At 42.2% G+C, this 18,143-nt stretch overlaps 1 protein-coding gene across 1 annotated transcript in view; it reads left to right on the plus strand.

The window, feature by feature from the left end:
* LOC310649146 (uncharacterized protein) overlaps window positions 1-13,826 on the plus strand; it is a gene marked incomplete at both ends in the record, with an annotated part of 35,890 nt that extends 22,064 nt beyond the window's left edge. The window contains 9 exon segments of the mRNA XM_083377434.1: window positions 6,798-6,928; window positions 8,887-9,048; window positions 9,167-9,295; window positions 9,383-9,480; window positions 10,438-10,564; window positions 10,836-10,903; window positions 10,907-10,930; window positions 12,876-13,056; window positions 13,654-13,826. Coding sequence (XP_083233560.1) covers window positions 6,798-6,928; window positions 8,887-9,048; window positions 9,167-9,295; window positions 9,383-9,480; window positions 10,438-10,564; window positions 10,836-10,903; window positions 10,907-10,930; window positions 12,876-13,056; window positions 13,654-13,826 — 1,093 coding nt within the window.
* Window positions 13,827-18,143: the final 4,317 nt, after the last annotated feature.

Consider the following 18,143-nt stretch of genomic DNA (forward strand, 5'->3'; position numbering starts at 1 on the left):
ATTAAATTTCATGTTGTTGAATAGGACCAGTGGTGGGGTTCAGCCAGTTCTCACCAGTTCGGCAGAACCAGTAGGTAATTTTTTTGTTGCCCAGGCCCCGAATAGACTTCTGGAAGCAGCATCCACACAGAGAACCGGTTGTTTACATATTTGAATCCCACCACTGGATAGGACCTATTGTTCAAGTCTGTCAAGATCTTCTTGGACCCTGAGCTTATCTTCTGGGGTATTGGCTGTTCCTGCCAGCTTAGTGTCCCCTTCTATTCCCTCATCTAAGTAATTTATGAAGATATTGAAGAGTACTGGGCCTAAGACAGAACCTTGTGGTACCCCACTGCTTACTTCCCTTCATGTAGGTGTAGTACCATTAACAACACTTGAGTGTGATTTGTCAGCCAGTTGCAAATCACCAGGGGAACATTCTATTCATGCACATCTTTATCTTTTTAAGTCCACATAAATTCCCTTGTGCTTGCAAAATGACACAAATGTGTTTGACTTGTTTCCTTGCTGCATGCTGGATAAGAGATATGTGGTCAGGGGGAGGGAGAGAAATATTTCCCAGTTTCAGTTTCCATGGAGGAAGCTGAGCCAGCAATCATATTTAGCTGGGCAAAACTCCTATAAGCAATACAGTAGTAGGTTTTTGCTACTGGATCTCCTCATCTATCATCTTCGTCTGGAGGAATGTATGTACTAGTATGTCATGTGTTTGTAAGAGAGTAGTGTGCACATATATGTGTAATTACCTGTTTGTTTATTTAGCATATTTATCAAGCCTTCCATTTCGCAAAACCATGATTCTGGGTAGCACATAAATATAACACCTACTAAAAACACCATAACAATCTAAAAACAGTCAAACGTATAGTAAATAAAATAAAAAATGGTAAATAAAATAAACATAAAGGTAAAGGTAAAGGTTCCCCCGCACATGCTTGCTAGTCATTTCCAACTCTAGGGGCCGGTGCTCATCTCCGTTTCAAAGCCAAAGAGCCAGCGCTAGTCCAAGGACGTCTCTGTGGTCATGTGGCCGGCATGACTAGACGCCAAAGGCGCACAAAGCGCTGTTACCTTCCCACCTTAGTGGTCCCTATTTTTCTACTTGCATTTTTATGTGCTTTCGAACTGCTAGGTTAGCAGAAGCTGGGACGAGTAACAGGCGCTCACTCTGCTACACGGCACTCGGGATTTGACCCGCCAAACTGCCGATCTTCTGATCGACAAGCTCAGCGTCCTAACCCACTGAGCCACCGTGTCCCTTTCAAAATAAACATAAAATATATGAAAGAGAGCCATATTTGGCCCTTCCCTATGTGATTGAAATATCAGGAAAATATCTCAGAAAAGTGACTGCATTTTTAAAGTGTTATTTCGCCTTCTTTTCTTCGCCTCCCACTTTCCTTTTGAAATGCTTTTTCTACTAGCAGCTGTTTTGAGCAATTGAAAAGAAAATTTAAGTAAAAATTAGAGAGATGTTTTTAAATTAAAAACTGGACAACCCTCCTTTTTCCAGCATATTACAGTACAGGAAGAGAGAGAGAGAGAGAGAGAGAGAGAGAGAGAGAGAGAGAGAGAGAGAGAGAGAGAGAGAGAGAGAGAGAGAGAGAGAGAGAGAGAGAGAGAGAGAGAGAAAGCAACCCATTAAGATAATTTCAGCAAAAGAAAATGGAATTGCCAATGACAAATGTTTTTGAACAAGAATTAGTTTTTTAAAGACATGCACAATAAAGCTTGGATTATAATTTGTGGTACCCATGGCTTATTTTATCAAATGCAAGGAAGATTAATAATTTAAGCAAGCTTGATTGAGAAGGCTGCGTGGAGGAGATAGAGCTGCTTTTACAACTCTGTGCGGAAAGTCAGGCCACTGCCTGCCAGCAACTGACTACAGATGCCATCCAGCTGCTCACTTTGAGACACTGTGAAGTGCTCCTTCCAGTCACCAACAATGCCTGCAGAGGGAAGGGGGGGTGGGGGGGGGGAGAAACAAACTCAGTTGCCAGGTCTCCCCTGCTATTTTTCTGCCATTCTAGCCCAGCAGGATTTAGATAACTTGCTTTTTGTAGGAGCTCACCTTTCCTGTTTGTTTCCCACACCTCTCAGTTGCATTTCAACATTGCAAGGATCGCCTTTCCAAAATTTGACACCCACCATGGATTTGGGACTAAAGCCTCCCCAGGTGTCAGCCTTACCAGGTAGAGTAGACAGATATGAAACAAGACCAGATAAGCTCATTCTACATAATTTAAAGCTACACTGACAGAATCTTGCTAGTCTGAAAGTACAACTTCTTGCCATCTCTTTTATAGCTTAAGAATATCAGGATGAGTCCCTCCTGAGCCTCTTGCCCTACCCACTGTCCAGCTGCAGATTATACTGTCTCTTTTGACCATTCCCTAGGCAGCATCTCTTTGTCCAACCTCCAAAAGTCTTTCCCATACTGTATGCTATCACATCAGGTCTCTGCCAGAGTTGCTAGCCAAGACCCTCCCTGCCGCATTTTGAAAGGCTGAAGTTTAATTGCTCTGTTCACTCTCCCCATCTGCCCCCTTGTCAGTTGCAATCTAGTTTCCATCCTCACCTTTTCTGAGGAAGGGTGACACGGTGTGGTTCATGAGACAGGGCGACACATTAGCCAAATTAGCCATTGTGTTTCCTTTCATGGTCTCAAACTTGGTACACTCCAAAATCTGATTCAGAACTGGTTCTTGAATCTCTAATCCCAGGAACTGGGCTATTTTCCTCATTTCCCGAATTGGATCCTAGGGAAAAAGCTGAAATGGTTAACAGGAAGGAAAAATGTGACAAGGTTACTGGCAGGAGATTTGCCGTGTTTGTTTGAACATCTTAATCCAAAATCTTTGTCGGCCTTTCTCAAACGTTTAGCTAGGAAGAATTATTAAAATTATTTTCAAGCCTCAGGGGAATATTGCATAAAAATAATAAAAACAAAGTGAAAATTTCATTACACGATTCACATTTATCATCCAGTTACAACAATAACAACATGACAGGCAGGCAGCTAAGTTGTGGTGCATAAGCATTCCCATTCCTGGTAATGCTGCTATTGCATAAAGTTCAAGAAACAAAGTTTATTATTTTTCTAATCATCAACTCTTGCAGAACCTTAAAATCCCACGGACCCACATTGAGAAAGACTGATCTGTATCATTGAATGATGCTCTTTTTTTTTTTTTGCAGCAAGTATCTTTGTTAAGGAAAGGGAAGCTTCTCACCTCTTTCATGTCTTCATAAAAGAGAAAGAGTATTGGGTGACGCTTCTTGGCCTCCCACCAGCCACAGACATGCTCAAACCATGAGCCGCAGATAACTAGAAACAGACATAAGAGAACACTGGAAAATTACCTCTACCTCTATTCTCAAGGAGAAAGAAAGAAAATACAAGTAGTCCTCAACTTACAACAGTTCATTAGGATGAATGGTTCATTTAAGATGAAAATCCTAAAGAGGAAAATAACTCAAGAAGTGTGGGAAACTCTGAAAAATGCGACCATAAAAACCCACTCCAGCACAATACCACTGAAAAAGAAAAACAAGAAATTCAAGAAGAAACCAGCAGATCTCCACAAAGATCTCTCAGACAAACTGAAAGACAAAAAGGACAAGTACAAAAAAAGGAAAGGGGGAGACATAACAAAGGCTGATTATCAGTAGACTGCCAGGACATGCAAAGATGAAGTCAGGAAAGAAGACAAGCTCATGATCCAAAAAGATCTTGACAAACTTGAACAGTGGGCCCTATCCAACAAAATGAATTTTAATGTGGAGAAAAGTTTTATGTTTAGACTAGAAAAACCAAAGGTATAATAAGTACAGATTAGGTGAGACCTGGCTCAAAAACAGTAACTGTGAGAGGGACCTTGGAGTCCTAGTGGATGATCACTTGAATATGAGCCAGCAGTTGCTGCAGCAGCCCAAAAAGCTGATACAATCCTGGGTTGTATAAACAGAGGTATAGGATCAAAATCACATGAAGTATTAGTACCGTTTTATAAAACCCTAGTGAGACCATACCAGGAATACTGCAACCAGTTTTGTCACCATTCTACAAAAAAGATGTTGAGACTGGAAAAAGTTCAGAGAACAGCAACTAAGATGATCAAAGGTCTGGAGACTTGAACATACAAAGAACGGCTGCAGGAGTTGGGTTTGGCTAATCTAAAGAAAAGAAAAAATAGGGGTGACATGATAGCAATATTCCAGTATTTGAGGGGCTGCCACAAAGAAGAGGGGGTCAAATTATTCTCCAAAGCACCAGAGGGCAGGACAAGAAACAACAGTTGGAAATTAATCAAAGAGAGAAGCAACCTGGAATTAAGGAGAAACTTCCTAACAGTGAGGACAATTAACCAGTGGAACAACTTGCCTTCAGAAATTGTGGGCCCTTTATCACTGGAGGGTTTTAAGAAGAGACTAGACATTCACTTGTCTGAAATGGCATAAGTTCTTTTGCTTGAGCAGGGCGCTGGACTAGAAGACCTCCAAGGTCCCTTCGAAATTCTATTCTATTCTATTCTATTCTATTCTATTCTATTCTATTCTATTCTATTCTATTCTATTCTATTCTATTCTATTCTATTCTATTCTATTCTATTCTATTCTATTCTATTCTACTGTTCGAAGTTGCAATAGCACTGAAAAAAGCAACTTGTGATAGTTTTTCACACTTAGGACCGTTGCAGTATCCCCTTGCACTGTCCTGGGGTCATGTGATCAACTCTTGCGATCTTCTGACAAGCAAAATCAATGGGGAAGGCAGATTCAGTTAACAACCCTATTACTAACTTAACAACTGCGGTGATTCACTTAACAACTATGGCAAGAAACATCATAAAAATGGGACAAAATTCACTTAACAACTGTCTCACTTAGTAATAGAAATTTTGGGCTCCATTGTGGTCATAAGTCAAGGACTACCTATAGAACAAGACTTATCATATTCACTGATAATCTTATTTGCACCTTATAAATAAACACTCCCAATACCACACAATCTGAGGGTCAGCATGTTGACTGCAAATTGCAGATAAATTGCAGACAAATATTTGCACAGGGACTCCTTTTGTCTGTGATGAGGTGTTGCACGCCTTAGAGGGCTAACATGCCATCTATCCATGAAGTGCATATCTTGCAATTAAGGGAATTACTACAGTCTAGTTGATATATCTATTCATAGGTTAGCACTAATTGTGCAAGACTGAAGACTCTCACAACTCATTAACTTTTTCAGTCATGGCCCCCAAATCAGCGACCCGTGCACCCTTTTTTGCTGGATATTTTTTATTTTATTTTAATCCCATTTATGTCCCGCCCTTCTCCGAAGACTCAGGGTGGTTTACAATCCAAGAAGCACAAATCAATGTGCTTAGCAATAGCCTTCATTCTATGTATACGCCTGCTTATTAGGGCTTCCCCCCCCCAAGCGGCATTATTACAAAGTCAGCTTAATTGCCCCCCACAATCTGGGTCCTCATTTTACCTACCTGGGAAGGATGGAAGGCTGAGTCAACCTTGAGCCTGGTGGGATGCGAACCTGCACTAATTGCAGGCAGCTGGTGTTACTTAAGGAGGCATTAGCCCACTGCTCCACCAAGGCTCTTTTTATTTTCCTGATAAAGAGTTTTTTTGTCAATTCTATTCTACATTTGAAAATAACATAATCCCGCAAATGGCCACACATTTGGGATAGTTTGATAAACCATTCTATGACACGGTTTTTCAGGAATGTGGCACAGTTCAGAGGAAATGCAAGTAATCCTCGGTTTATGCCAACATGTCTGTTGCTAGGCAAGACATTTGTTAAGTGAGTTTTGCCCCATTTTACGAACTTTCTTGCCACAGTTATTAAGTGGATCACTGCACTTAAACGATTCTGGCTTCTTCGACTTTGCTTGTCAGAAGGTTGCAAAAAGTGATCCTGTGAACCTGGGATACTGCAACCGTCATAAATAGCATGTGAATATTGATTGTATGACCACAGGGATGCTGCAATGGTCATAAGTAACTTTTTTCAGTGCCATTGTAACTTTGAACAGTCACTAAACAAACTGTTAAATCGAGGACTAGCTATAGTTCTTTAGACCAGTTATTATTATTATTATTATTATTATTATTATTATTATTATTATTATTATTATTATTATTATTATTATCAACAATGGCTTGGGTCCGGGATATCTGAGGGAACACTTGCTGCCGGCATCAAGTTCCCTTCGTCCAGTGCGCTCCCGCAGGGAGGGTCTTCTCAGGGTGCCACCGGTAAGAGATTGCCGGCGGGTAACACCCAGGGATAGGGCCTTCTCAGTGGGGGCGCCTGCCCTTTGGAACCAGCTGCCCGTGGAGCTGAGGACTGCCCCCGACCTCCGTTCATTCCGCCGGGGCCTGAAGACCTGGCTCTTCGAGCTCTCTGGCCCAGGCTGAGATTTAATCTTATTTTAACTGGGGTTTTATTTATGCAGGGACAAATATAAATTTTTTTAAAAAATTGTTTTTAATTTTTGTATCTTGGTTTTTTAATCACCCTGTAAACCGCCCTGAGTCCCTCGGGAAAGGGCGGTATATAAATGTAATAAAATAAATAAATAAAATAAACAACAACAACAATAATAATGTTGGAAGGGACCTTGGAGGTTTTCTAGTCCAGCCCCCTGCTCAGGCAGGAAACCCTATACCATTTCAGACAAATGGCTGTGCAGTCTCTTCTTAAAAACCTCCAGTGTTGGAGCATTCACTGAGGCAGGTTTTACTCTCCAGGTTTTACTCACCCTTCCCAGCGAGGAACTTATCCAGAAACTCTTCCCAGTTTCCTGGATGTGGCAAGGTTTTGTTCATGTGATGAAAGTGGAAATACGAAACCACAGTGTCCTTGACATTCCTGGCGATATAGATTACCTGAACAAAAGGGGCAAACAAAGAAGAATGCAAAAGCAATTCTCAAGCCATTCCCTCCCTCTTGCTCCTATGTGAGGTAACGGCCTGTGCTCTACCTATAGTGTCTAGTGTCAACCCTGCTAACATCGAATGTTCTTGCTTTGACAAAAGATGAAAAAACAGCTATTTATTTATTTATTTATTTATTTATTTTATTTTATTGAATTTCTATACCGCCCTTCTCCCGAAGGACTCAGGGCGGTGTACAGGGCAATAAAAGCACTACATACAAAAGTTAAAAGTAATATTAAATTAATTTAAGCCCTAACAGTAAATAATTAAAAATACCTCAAACCCTTAAACCAGGCCGGCCTGTTCAAATAAATAGGTTTTCAGATCACGGCGGAAAGAGCGAAGGTCGGGAGCCTGACCGACGGCACCCTGAGGAGGCCCTCTCTGTGGGAGCGCACAGGACGAAGGGAAGATGACGCTGGCAGCAGGTGCTCCCGTAAGAAGCAGCTATTTCATATGTTAAACTTGTGTGTTACTGTTAAAGCTAGAATTAGTTATTGCTGGGAAGGAGGAGGAACAATGTCTCTCAAGGTCGTTATGAAATAAGATGAAAACTGTAAACTTGAATGCATTTGGGTCAATATAAAAGGGGGGGAAATGACATTGCCATAGGTGTATACTATAGGCCGCCCAACCAAGCAAAGGAAATACTGTAGATGAACTTTTTGCTAGTCAGCTAACTAAGGTATGTAAGAAGCACATCACAATAGTAATGGGGGACTTTAATTACCCTGATATCCACTGGGAGACAAACTCTGCACCAAGTAGAAGATCAAACAGATTCCTGACAAACCTAGCAGACAACTTTCTCTCCCAAAAAGTAGAGAAGGGATCTACGGGATTAGCCATATTGGATTTAATTCTCACAAACAGAGATGAAATGATAGAAAATGTCGAAGCCACAGGAACCTTGGGGGGAAGTGATCATGCAATATTGGAATTCAACATAAAAAAGGCTGAGCGCCAAACAATTGAGGCCTTTGAACTATGGTGCTGGAGAAGACTCCTGCGAGTCCCTTGGACTGCAAGGCGATCAAACCGGTCAGTCCTAGAGATCAACCCTGACTGCTCTTTAGAAGGCCAGATCCTGAAGTTGAAACTCAAATACTTTGGCCACCTAATGAGAAGGAAGGACTCACTGGAGAAGAGCCTCATGCTGGGAAAGGTTGAGGGCAATAGAAGAAGGGGACGACAGAGAATGAGGTGGCTGGATGGAGTCACTGAAGCAGTAGACGTGAGCCTAAATGGACTCCAGAAGATGGTAGAGGACAGGAAGGCCTGGAGGAACGTTGTTCATGGGGTCGCAATTGGTAGGACACGACTTTGCAACTAACACCTAGTTCACATAATCAAATCAACATCTTTTTTCTTTTTCTTTTTCTTTTTTTTTTTTTGCCCAACTGGTTGGCCACGGTAAGAACAGACTGCTGGGCTAGAGAGGCCAGGGGTTTCATCCAGCAGAGCACCGCTTCTGTTCAGATTAAATACAGTTTGTATCATAACTTTCCACTCATGTCTTCTGGATGCCTTACTTTTGCTTTGCATGGTTAAGACATCTGGTGTGGAAATCTGAGGTCTTGATCAGCAACTATTCCACAAAATTGTATTATATATGTACATTCCATTAATTCTGCTGAAAAAAACAATAGAAGCTGAATGCCCAGTTTACACATATGAGAAATGTCTACCTGAAACGTACAAGTATTTCCAATTCTGCCTCAACAGATGTGCTCCACCCATATCAGTGGACTTTGTTAAGAGGGAGGAGCAGAAGGAAAGCTGAAAATCCATAGCAGGAATGAAAAAGCAAATGGATCTGACATTGTATGTTGTGACAACCGTGAGAGAGGAAGGAGAGCTCTGGCAGAGGTGACCAAGAAGTACCGTACAATAATATCTCCTTTGCTGTGTTGTGGATAGGCCTCAAATCCGAGATGGAAACCTTGAATGCTATCAAGCGCCCCAAACTGGTGGAATTTGAGGGAATCCCAATGCTCAGCGAAATGGTAGAGAATTGGAACCTAATAAGTGGTTTTCAAGCTCGGCCTGATGACCTTCTTCTCTGCACTTATCCCAAAGCAGGTAAAGAGGAGCCCAAGAGAGTTGTTGGTAGAGCTATGGATAACCATGAAATGTGGATAGACAGGACAACCAGCTGAACTCTCTATTCCCTGTACCTTTTCTCCTTCCTTTCTGGTAGGGACCACGTGGATACAGGAAATTGTGGACATGGTCCAGCATAGAGGAGATGCACAGAAATGTGCCCGGGCACCCATTTACGAGTGGAGCCCCTACATAGAACTTTTCCCTCCAAAGCCCATCCCTTCAGGTGAGACCCACAGGCACGGAGGGAAAATGGTAAAATAAAAAACTGTACTCTGCAATGTGTGGCTGATTGTCTCCCCTGATATTGCAGGCTTGGAATTGGCATTGGCAATGCCTTCCCCGCGAACCCTCAAATCTCATCTCCCAGTTCAACTCCTGCCAATTTCCTTCTGGGAGCAAAATTGCAAGGTTAGAATTATCGGGGGTGGGGGGGTTATTCAAAGATTTGGAGCTCTTTACTCAGTGTATCGGTGTTCATCAAGGCATAGAGTTTCATTCTGTAATACTTTCCTAACCTACAGTGTGTCTAATTTCTAAGTAGACATGCAAGTATTTATAGACGAGCATTAATACAGCTAATTAAATACAAAAATACAAAAAATAATCATAGAGGATCCAGTCAAGAAAGAAAAGTTTCAGCAATCAAGAAGGAAAAGCCTGAAACGTCTACACTAAATTTTGCTTTCCACTTGATCAGATTTAGGTGAGGTTACAGCACCTAATCAACTTTGACTGATCTTGAAAAATTAAGTAGAATTAGATTTGATTAATGTTAGTCATATGATTACAGCCTAACTGTTTGGGTTGGCAATATATAAGCTATGATTTGTAATGTATTGTATCCCTTTAAATGTGTAATGATTGGCCAACACTGTGTTCTTTCAATGGCCATAAGAGGGAGCTAGAGACATAGCTTCTTTCTCTCTGTGTTAGTTACTCTGTTACATTGCTTGCTGATTATTGTTGATTGTGGTTTTGCTACTGTTTGCTAAACCCGAAGAACTGTGTTTTTGACTTTTGGACTGGTAAGATGACTTGTATTGGATAACTCTTGAACTGTTGATATCTTCTCTGTACCCGTGTATGACCTGGACTGTTTATTCTTGACTTGTGCTACTCCTAAAAGTAAAGTTTTTTTTTTCCTTTTTACACGCCTCAGTGTATCAATGTGGTTGCTGTGCAAAACCTGGCTACTCTCAGTACCACTTCTTCTGTGCATTCTCCTTGTTGGCTCAGGAGATATTCTACATAAACTCTGTCAATTACTATCTGGAAGGAGGTTCAACAATGGCCTGGACACATCAAATAGTTCCCATAAGTTGAACTTCCTTCAGCATATGTTCCCCATACATTTTATTTTCACAGATCATTTATGTGGCCAGAAATGCTAAGGACTGTGCTGTCTCCTTCTTTCATTTCCATCGCATGAATAAAATACTTCCAGATCCAGGAAAGTGGGGAGATTTTCTGGAGAATTTTATTACTGGGAAAGGTAAGAAGAGGCTATTTGTGTAAAGAAAAGGCTTCTTGCCTGCATGTTTTATGGGTGTAGGTGATGCTGATTACCCTTTCATTGAGTTTCCTGATACAGGAGGCAACTTTCTGGTTAACAACACACATGGTGAGGAGTGATCAGGATTTTTAGAAAGAAAAAAAACGAGAAAAAACCACTGCTATTTTTTTTCTAGATTTACTTTTACAAAAGTGGCTGAAGCAGATTTGGACACTATACATTATTTTCTAATTTAAGTTTCTCTTTGCAGTTTGTTATGGGTCGTGGTTTGACCATGTTCGCGGTTGGTGGGAGGCTAAAGGCCATCATTCAATTTTGTAGCTCTTTTATGAAGATATAAAAGAGGTAAGCATCTCTCATACACTTATACATATAGACATACTCAGGTAATATTTTCCAAGAAAGAGAACCTTAGGATTTTTTACTACTAGTGTTTACCAAATAAGATTCACATATATTTTTTTTACAGGTGGACCTTGACTTACAACCACAATTAGGATAGAAATTTCCATTGTTAGTCATTGTGGCTGTAAGTGAACTTTGACCCGATTTTATAGCAACTTTTATGGTGAATGTTAAGCAAATGTGCCATCATAGGCAAATCATGTGGTTTTTAAGCAAATACAGCTTCCCCAATGGGGATTTTTAGCTTTTAAAACTTGTTGTTTCAAAGATCTGTAAGAGGTTTAAGGTGGTTAGATAAGCAATTTCCGAAAGTGATTAGAAACAACACTGTTCTTTAAAGGGATCCACTGCAGTTATGTAATTGATGATTCCCTTCATCTCTAGCATTCAAATTTATTTATTTATTTTGGGGACTTATATGCTGCCCTATCTCCCGAAGGACTCAGGGCAGCTAACAACAATAAAAGACAATAATACAAATGTTAAAAAAAAATTAAGGAGCAGCTGTCCAGCGCCTGTGTTGGTGATCCCCCATTCTCTCCTTGTATGGAAGATTTCAAACAACCAATCTGATACAAATTCTTGAGTTTTTGCTGTGGTTGTTTCAGCCCTCCATGGAGATGTATTTAGTTTGCTGTATATCCAGCACTGGTCCTCTCACCAACCTATTTGTGGCCAATGAAATAATCTGAGGAAATAAAATAAAATGGCTTCTTGCCATTGTATAGATAAAAATATCCTGGAAATTAGAGAATTACTTCTCAAAATTTAGAAACTTCCTCTGTTTTAAGATCCCTGAGCAAAGGAAAGCAACATCTTTGTTTATATTTGTATCAGAGGTATTGGAGGAAGCCAAAAATGTCAAGATTGCAAATGTGTGATTGAATTGCATATGTAAAAAGGGGCAGAGCTTTGATCCCTCAGTCACATCCACCATCTTAACTTTTTTGTACCCAATTGCCTATCTGAGGATGCCTCTAATTTGCATAATCAAATCGACATCTTTTTCTCATTTTTTTTTGCATTTTGTATCATCATATTGTGTTGGTACACAATAAAAATGTATCATCAAAATGGAAATAACTTGCTGTTAAATAACTGGTTTAAATCAAAGGGATTTCAATTTTTCTAAAGGTAAGCCCAACAGATTTTCTAAATAAAGACTATAAATTTCTATAAACCAAGAACATTAACTGACAATATTGAATAGTAAACTTATTAAAGAACAGAAGCCTAAGCAATAGGAATAAAAATATAGCACAATTTTTTTTAAGATTTTTTGGGGAAAAACTTTACCTACCTTTTAAAAATTTATCGTAAAAAAATTATGATCTGATTCAAATACAGAGCTAGTATTCACAAAATTATTACACTTATACAGTAACTGCAAAGCATGAGAGTGGCATCTGAGTCGCAGTGTGTAAAAATTCACACCACTGGTGTGCGTGTTTGCTTCGCATGCAAAGGCCAAAAAGATTTTTTTTAACCCTAATCACTCCCCAAACCCTGGGATTCCATGCAATTGCAGTTGAAAAGTTGGAAATAGATGGCTAAACAGATTTGGATTTCAAAGGGAAAATGTGCATCTACTTTCTGTTAATTTTTTTCCCTCCTCTTATATCCACTGCTCTATTATAGTCTATCCCAAGTCATAGAAAATCTGAAAACCTTATTAATAGGTGAATGTGAACATGGGTTACTTTGAGAAAAGCTAAATGAGCAGAGTTAATTAACCAGAAGTTCTTAATTAGGTCACCAAAACACAGGGTGTGAAGACCACACAGAAACATGTTTTTCTCAATGAGACTTTCTGTAAGATAAAACTGGATTCTCACAACCCAGTTCACTACACTTCTTGCTCTAATCTTTTTTTTTCCATTCACAGAACCCAACTCGTGAAATACAAAAAGTGGCTGAGTTCCTAAATATAGAGATTTCAGAATCAGTCCTGCATCAGATTGTGCAGCACACCAGATTTGAGCGCATGAAAGATAACCCAATGGCTAATTACAGCAACATGCCTTCATTTGTCCTTGATCAGACAGTGTCACCCTTTATGAGAAAAGGTGAGGAGAGTAACTAAGTTCTAGCTACATTTGGTGGGAAAGGGAGCATTTGTGCTGAACAGTGAGAAAAATAGAGGAGCTATTACATTGCTGTCCAAAATATTTTCCAAAGTAACTGGAACAAAGGTGACAGAATAACAGAGTTGAAAGGAGCCTTGGATGTCTTCTACTCAAGCAGGTAACTCTGTACCATGTCAGACAAATGGCTGTCCAATCTCTTCTTAAAAACCTCCAGTGATGGAGCACCAACAACTCCTGAAGACAAGCTCTTTAACTGATTAATTGTTCTCACTGCCAAGAATGTTCTCCTTACGTCTAGCTTGGATGTCCCTTTTATAAGTTTCCAAATTATCAAACGTGGAAAGACTTCTTAGAAGTCAAACTGGTTGAGGAGGAGTGCTGTAACCTGTTGGTCAGTTGAGTGTTTCTCAAGCCTGGCCATGTTAAGATGAGTGGACTTCAACTCCCACTGGTCTCTAAAATTTCCATTTTAATATAGCCAAGACTGAAAAGCACAGGAGTGAGGAAAAAAATGCTGTAATCCAGACCACTGAGATTTTTTTTTAATATTTCTCCCTATGTTTTACCCATCTCTAGGCATGGTAGGGGACTGGAAGGAAAACTTCACAGTGGCTCAAAGCCAACAGCTGGATGAAATCTGCATTCAACAACTAGGCAACAGCGGGTTGAAATTCCGCACAGAGTTAGAAACAGACTTCACGATGCCTTCAAGCAAGTCTTTTTCATTGGCTGATTTCTACTTGAGTTAAAGAAATAACCGGACATTTGCAAGCAATGGCAGAAAGTCCTTTTGTGATGGGTGGGCTTGCTATTTTATAAGCCTTTCTCTTATAAGCCTTGGGATGAAATTGCCCTAAGAGGGGTTGAAAGAGACCTAGCCTCAGACTCACTCTCTCTGATGATGAGATAAACAATGAATGCATTTTATCTGAATAACCTTTGCAGGTTGTCCTTTTTCCAAAAATCTCAGAGAAGCCGACATAATACGAATTTTATCCTCACATAAATTCAACCTGTGGATTGTGCAGGAAAAAGAGGAGTAAGGGAATAAAGATGGCCAAAGGTCTAAGTGATAACCCAACATAGCATATCCTTCTCTCCTTGCCCCAATCAGATGTCTCTTGGGAGAAATTTGCAACAAATGGCCAATATTCAGAAATCTTGCCAAATTAATCTCCAATTATGCCTCACCTTTGGCCCTGGTAACTGTACAGGTAGTCCTCATTTAACAACCACGTATTCAGTAACCTTTCAAAGTTACTACAACATGGAAAGAGTGGTACCTATGACCATCCTTAAAGGCCCTCCATCCCCATGGTCATGTGATCACAATCTGATTGATTGGCAAGCAGCTTGTACCTACAACATTTCCAATGTTCCACAGTCATGATGAAAAATGATAGCAAAGTCTCCCCATATTTCTCGAGAGCAAGAGGATCTAAAGACTTCCTCCTTCAGGATTTCCATCAATACACAGGATGCAGGTTTCTCCTCCTCAAAGTCCGATTTAAAAAAAAAAAGGAAACGAATGTAAAAAGTGATGGAAAAGAGAAATGAAAAACAGCTCTACCTAGCATCTGGTCTGCCCCCCAAGATTCCATCAATTAGACCAGGGTTTCTCATCCTTGGCAGCTTTAAGATGTGTGAACCTCAGCTTCCAGAATTCCTCAGCCACATGTCTTAAAGTTGCTAAGGTTGAGGAGGCTCCTATATTCCCTAAATCCAGTTGCTTTCACTTCTTTTTCCTAATAGAGTCCCATTTTGGAATTTCCTCTTAAGCCTGGAAAGCAGTATGTATCGAATCCCCAAAAAGCCTGCTGAACGTTTGGAGCAAACATGTGTCTGGTCTAAGTTGAGAGAAGGAAAGCAACTCAACATGGGATTCAGAATTTTATCACTGACAGCTATAAATTGCAGGGCTTTTTTTCTCATAGAACGCTCAGAACGGCGTTCCGGCACCTTTTTACACACACACACACACACACACACACACACACCTTTTGCACAAGCTATGCTACTCCCTCCAAACTCGTGTGTCCTACTTTCCTCGGTCATCTTCCAAAACTCCAAACTAGGACACGCGAGTTTGGAGTTGGAGAAGGCGAGCGAGAAAAGTAGGACACGTGAATTTGGAGTTTGGGAAGGCGGGCATCTGATGGCGACTGCCGGTTCAGCACTGTCAGCGAGAGTTTGCATGGGAGCAGGCCGGTGAGGAGCACATGGCAAGGCTACCGTTCCCTCTGCTATCGGCCAGCCCTTAGCAGACGCTGAGCAAACTTGCAGCATGACAAACCCCCACGGCCTCGACAAGGTGCTGAAGATGTCTCTGCAGAGGAAGACCAAGGTTCATTTGGCAGCTGGTGTGTGTGTGTGTGTGTGCGCGCGCGTGCATTCTGTGTTTCACAGCCTACTTCTCTCGCTTGCTTTCTCATCCAATACAGCTAAAGTAAGAGAGGTGGTTTGGTGTAGCACCCATGCCCAAAACCGGGAGACCAATTTTTAAGTGCTCACAAAGCCAGCTGGGTGGCACTGGGCCAGTCACTTTCTCTTACCCCAGGAAGCAGGCAATGGCAAACTGCTTCTGAAATTCTTGCCAAGAAAACTACAGGAATCTATCCTGTCAGTTGCCATGAATTAACGCTGACTCAAAGATCTCACCCCCTCCAACCCCCCTCCCCCCCAAAAACAAACCTCAGACACCACCAGCTAAGGAAAGATGCTGGTGAAAAGAAAAGGAAGTATTGGGGGGTGACATGATGCCTGTTGCTTCAACCACTTCCCTTAAACTGTTTATAATAAGGTTGCCCATTGGTGATACAATTTATCAGTGCTTTTTTTCTTAAAAAAAAGGTGCCGGAACTCTCATCTTATTAATCTGGCATGGGCGTGGCCTACTGTGTGGGCGTGGCCAGCTCAACATCACTGGCGTCAGGGGCACTTGTTCGGACCTGGGCAGGACTGGGGCAAATCTGAGGGTCTCTGCCAGAGGGGGGATGGGACCGGGGCAAATGCTGGGTCATGGTCCATTGGAGGAGCCTCACTGATATTAAAGTGGGTGGGGGAAGACAGTGTGTGAGAGAGACAGAGAAATTCCCTTTTTGTAAGTTTGCTTACTTTGCAGTGCTTTCCTTTCCCCACACTTTTGCTTCCCTGCTGGCTCAATCTCTCTTTCTCTCTGCTGCCCAGATCGACAGCTGCAGAGCACTTTCGCTCCCCACCCCTACAGCCGATCTGGGCAGCAGAAGTGTTTTTGAAGCCTCTGGAGATCGCAGCGATGGCCGTGGGGCGATTTTGCAATGCTCCAGCAGCCGGATCCTGGCTTTGGAGGCCTGCAAAATGCTTCTGCTGCCCAAATCAGCTGGGGGGGGAAGCAAAATTGCTCTGCAGCCCTAGATCTGGGCAGCAGAGGCATTTTGCAGGCCTCCGACGCCCAGATTGGGCTGCTGGAGCATCATAAAATCACCTCATGGCCATGGATGTGAGCTCCAGAAGTTTTGAAAATGCTTCTGCTGCTCAGATCAGCGGGGGGGGGGGGGTGTAGTGAAATCACTCTGCAGCCCTAGAATGCGCGAGTTTGGAGTTTGGGAAAGTGAGCAGGGCCTTAACATAAAAGGCTGGTTCTGCTTTCAAAAATAGAGAAAGGAGGGAAGATTATTGGGCTCCTTGCCTCATTCCCGCATGAAGCCATCCTTAGCAACAAGGAAAAATCTAATCTATCCAACGCTACCCAACATTTCAAATATGTGTGCACTGAGAGGATAGCTATTTTTAAGACGCCAGTCCTGCAAATCTATATCTAGGAATAAATTCATTATCTCATGTGGCTGTGAAACACAGAAACACACACACACAGAGAGAGCTTCCAATCTTGTGAGCAATTCCAACAGCTAAACTAGCCTGAGAGAAATGCCAAATCTCCTCACCTTCCCAAATATGCAAGAGATAAATTAATGTTGATGTTAGGTTGATGTTAGGACATGGTAGCAGCCGTACACCAACAGACGATGACATGAGATCAGAACCGACATTAAATTTTATTTTATATACTGCGTACTTCATTTAGTTTAGTCAACATCTGTCGGACAAAATCGCTCGGATTCGGACCGGTTTGGACTCCGACTGGGCAGCGTCAGACGATCAGGACACGAGCGGTCTTGTCAATGTTACCTGGGAGGAGTTCGATCCTGTAACTCCGGAGGAAGTGGACAGGATTATGGGGAGGCTGAGCTCCATCACATGTTTATTGGACCTGTGCCCTTCCTGGCTGGTTTATGCAGCCCGGGAGGGGACACGAGGCTGGTTCCAGGCGATTATATCTGCCTCTTTGAGTGAGGGTAGTTTTCCCGCCGCCTTGAAAGAGGCGGTGGTAAGACCTCTCTTCAAGAAGCCTGCCTTGGACCTGGCTGTGCTAAATAACTTTCGTCCGGTCTCCAAACTTCGCTTTCTTGCGAAGGTTGTTGAGAGTGTGGTGGCGCATCAGCTCCCTCTGGCCCTGGATGAAGCGGATTATCTAGACCCGTACCAATCGGGCTTCAGGCCCGGGTGCAGCACGGAGACGGCATTGGTCGCACTGGTGAATGATCTCTGGAGGGCTCGGGACGGGATATTCCTCTGTCCTAGTCCTATTAGACCTCTCAGCGGCTTTCGATACCATTGACCATGGTATCCTGCTGCGGCGCCTCAGGGGATTGGGAGTGGGAGGCACGGTTCTTCAGTGGTTCTCCTCCTATCTCCTGGGACACTCGCAGTCAGTGTTGGCAGGGGGGCAGAGGTCGACCGCGAGGCCTCTCGTTTGTGGAGTTCCTCAGGGGTCGGTCCTCTCGCATCTCCTGTTCAACATCTACATGAAACCGCTGGGTGAGATCATTCGTGGTTTTGGAGTTGGGTATCATCAGTATGCTGATGATACCCAGCTTTTCATTTCGACCCCAAACCACCCCAGTGATGCCCTCGACGTGATGCCCGATGCCTGGAGGCGGTCCGGGTCTGGATGGGGAGGAACAGGCTTCGACTAAACCCTGACAAGACTGAGTGGCTGTGCGTACCGGCATCTCGGGATATTCAGG

The sequence above is a fragment of the Vipera ursinii genome (genome assembly GCF_947247035.1).
Source record: "Vipera ursinii genome assembly, chromosome: Z".
NCBI lineage: Eukaryota > Metazoa > Chordata > Lepidosauria > Squamata > Viperidae > Vipera > Vipera ursinii.